This window comes from Parus major, chromosome 21, assembly GCF_001522545.3.
Source record: "Parus major isolate Abel chromosome 21, Parus_major1.1, whole genome shotgun sequence".
In the NCBI taxonomy this organism is placed as follows: Eukaryota; Metazoa; Chordata; class Aves; order Passeriformes; family Paridae; genus Parus; species Parus major.
This window is the reverse complement of record NC_031789.1, coordinates 1,331,465-1,332,741: the sequence shown is the minus strand read 5'-3', so window position 1 is coordinate 1,332,741 and position 1,277 is coordinate 1,331,465. Positions and strand designations below refer to the sequence as shown.

Genomic DNA, 1,277 nt, shown 5'->3' with positions numbered 1-1,277 from the left:
AGCTCCCACAGACCCCACACCAGTGGGACCCTCCACAGCTGCCATGCAGGCTCCCTGGGCCACCTGCAGCCCCCACGTTCAGTATTTGGGTTTGGTTTTCCTCCAGCAGCTCTCTCTCCTCGTTTTCCCAGCTGGAATGCAGCAGAAAGCTGCTGGAGCCACGGCTCTCCCTGCCCTGGGCCCTGCCCTGGTGTCAGCACTGCCAAAAACCAGACAGGCATCAGAGCACTGAGCAGTGGAACTCACAACTAATTTATTTAAGGAAAAAAAAAAACAAAAAAACCAAACCCAAAACTTGTCAAAAGGAGGGAGAGGCATGGATTACAAGCTCTGGAAGCTCTTGTCAGGACAATGCCGAGGAATCAGCTTTATACAAGGGAGAGAGAGGGGCAGCAGAGGCCGTGCCCACCCCGACCCCAGGGACGTTCCAGCCCTCAGCCCCCTTCTCCCTCCACCCCCATGGAAGTGCAGCAGGGAGAGGGGGGACAGGGGTGGAACCTCCCCCAGATCATCCCCCAGCTCTTGGCCTTCCCCTGCAGCCCCAAAACGTGAAGCCCCAGCGCCGAGGTCCCAGTCCCTTGTCCCCGTGGTGGCCCTGGGGACAGCGAGGGTTGTCACCAGCACAGCTCCACACTTACAGCCCCAGAGGCACATCCTGGGGAAAAACCCTCCCCAGACACCACCTGCTACAAAGAATTGGGGTTGGACTAAGATCCCACCACCCCAGGAGAGATGTGGATCCCTGGTGGGGCTCTGGAGAGGTTTCTTCCCTTCTTCCTCCACCCTGGGCACGAGGAAAAGCCAGCAGAGCTCCAGGGAGAGCCCGGCCCAGCCCCTGCTGCCGCTCCTCTCAATATATTATAATTATTATTATTATGTGCAATTAGTTTTGCATCAGGAGAGGCCCCGCGCTGTCGGGGGGCGACGCGAGGGCAGCGATTCGACAGGAAAGGCTCCAGCACCCCCTTCCCTCCCCAAAAGCCGGCCCTCGGCCAGCCCTGCCGGGACAGTCCACACGGGCCGGGTCACTCCTCGGCCTCCTCCTCGTGCTGCTGGTGGCTGGAGGCCGGCGGCTCCTCCATCTCCTGGGGGTAGTGGTGGGGCCCCTGGTGGGGCGCGTTCTCCTCGGCGTTCAGGTACACGTTGAACAGAGCTCCCTCGTGGCTCGGCTCCTTCCCACAGGCCTGGCAGCTGCAGTGCAGGATCTTCTCCACCAGCTTGTCCACCCTGGGGATGTCCTCGTTGCCTGGGCAGTCCAGTGTCACCTGGGCAGCGGG

General features: G+C 60.9%; 1 protein-coding gene across 1 annotated transcript in view; it reads right to left on the bottom strand.

Annotated features, from left to right (window-relative positions):
• Positions 1-220: 220 nt before the first annotated feature.
• LOC107213624 (neuroblastoma suppressor of tumorigenicity 1) overlaps positions 221-1,277 on the bottom strand; it is an 11,453-nt gene continuing 10,396 nt past the window's right edge. The window contains exon 4 of the mRNA XM_015648230.2: positions 221-1,265. Coding sequence (XP_015503716.1) covers positions 1,026-1,265 — 240 coding nt within the window. The 3' untranslated portion in view covers positions 221-1,025. The remainder of the gene's footprint in view (positions 1,266-1,277) is intronic.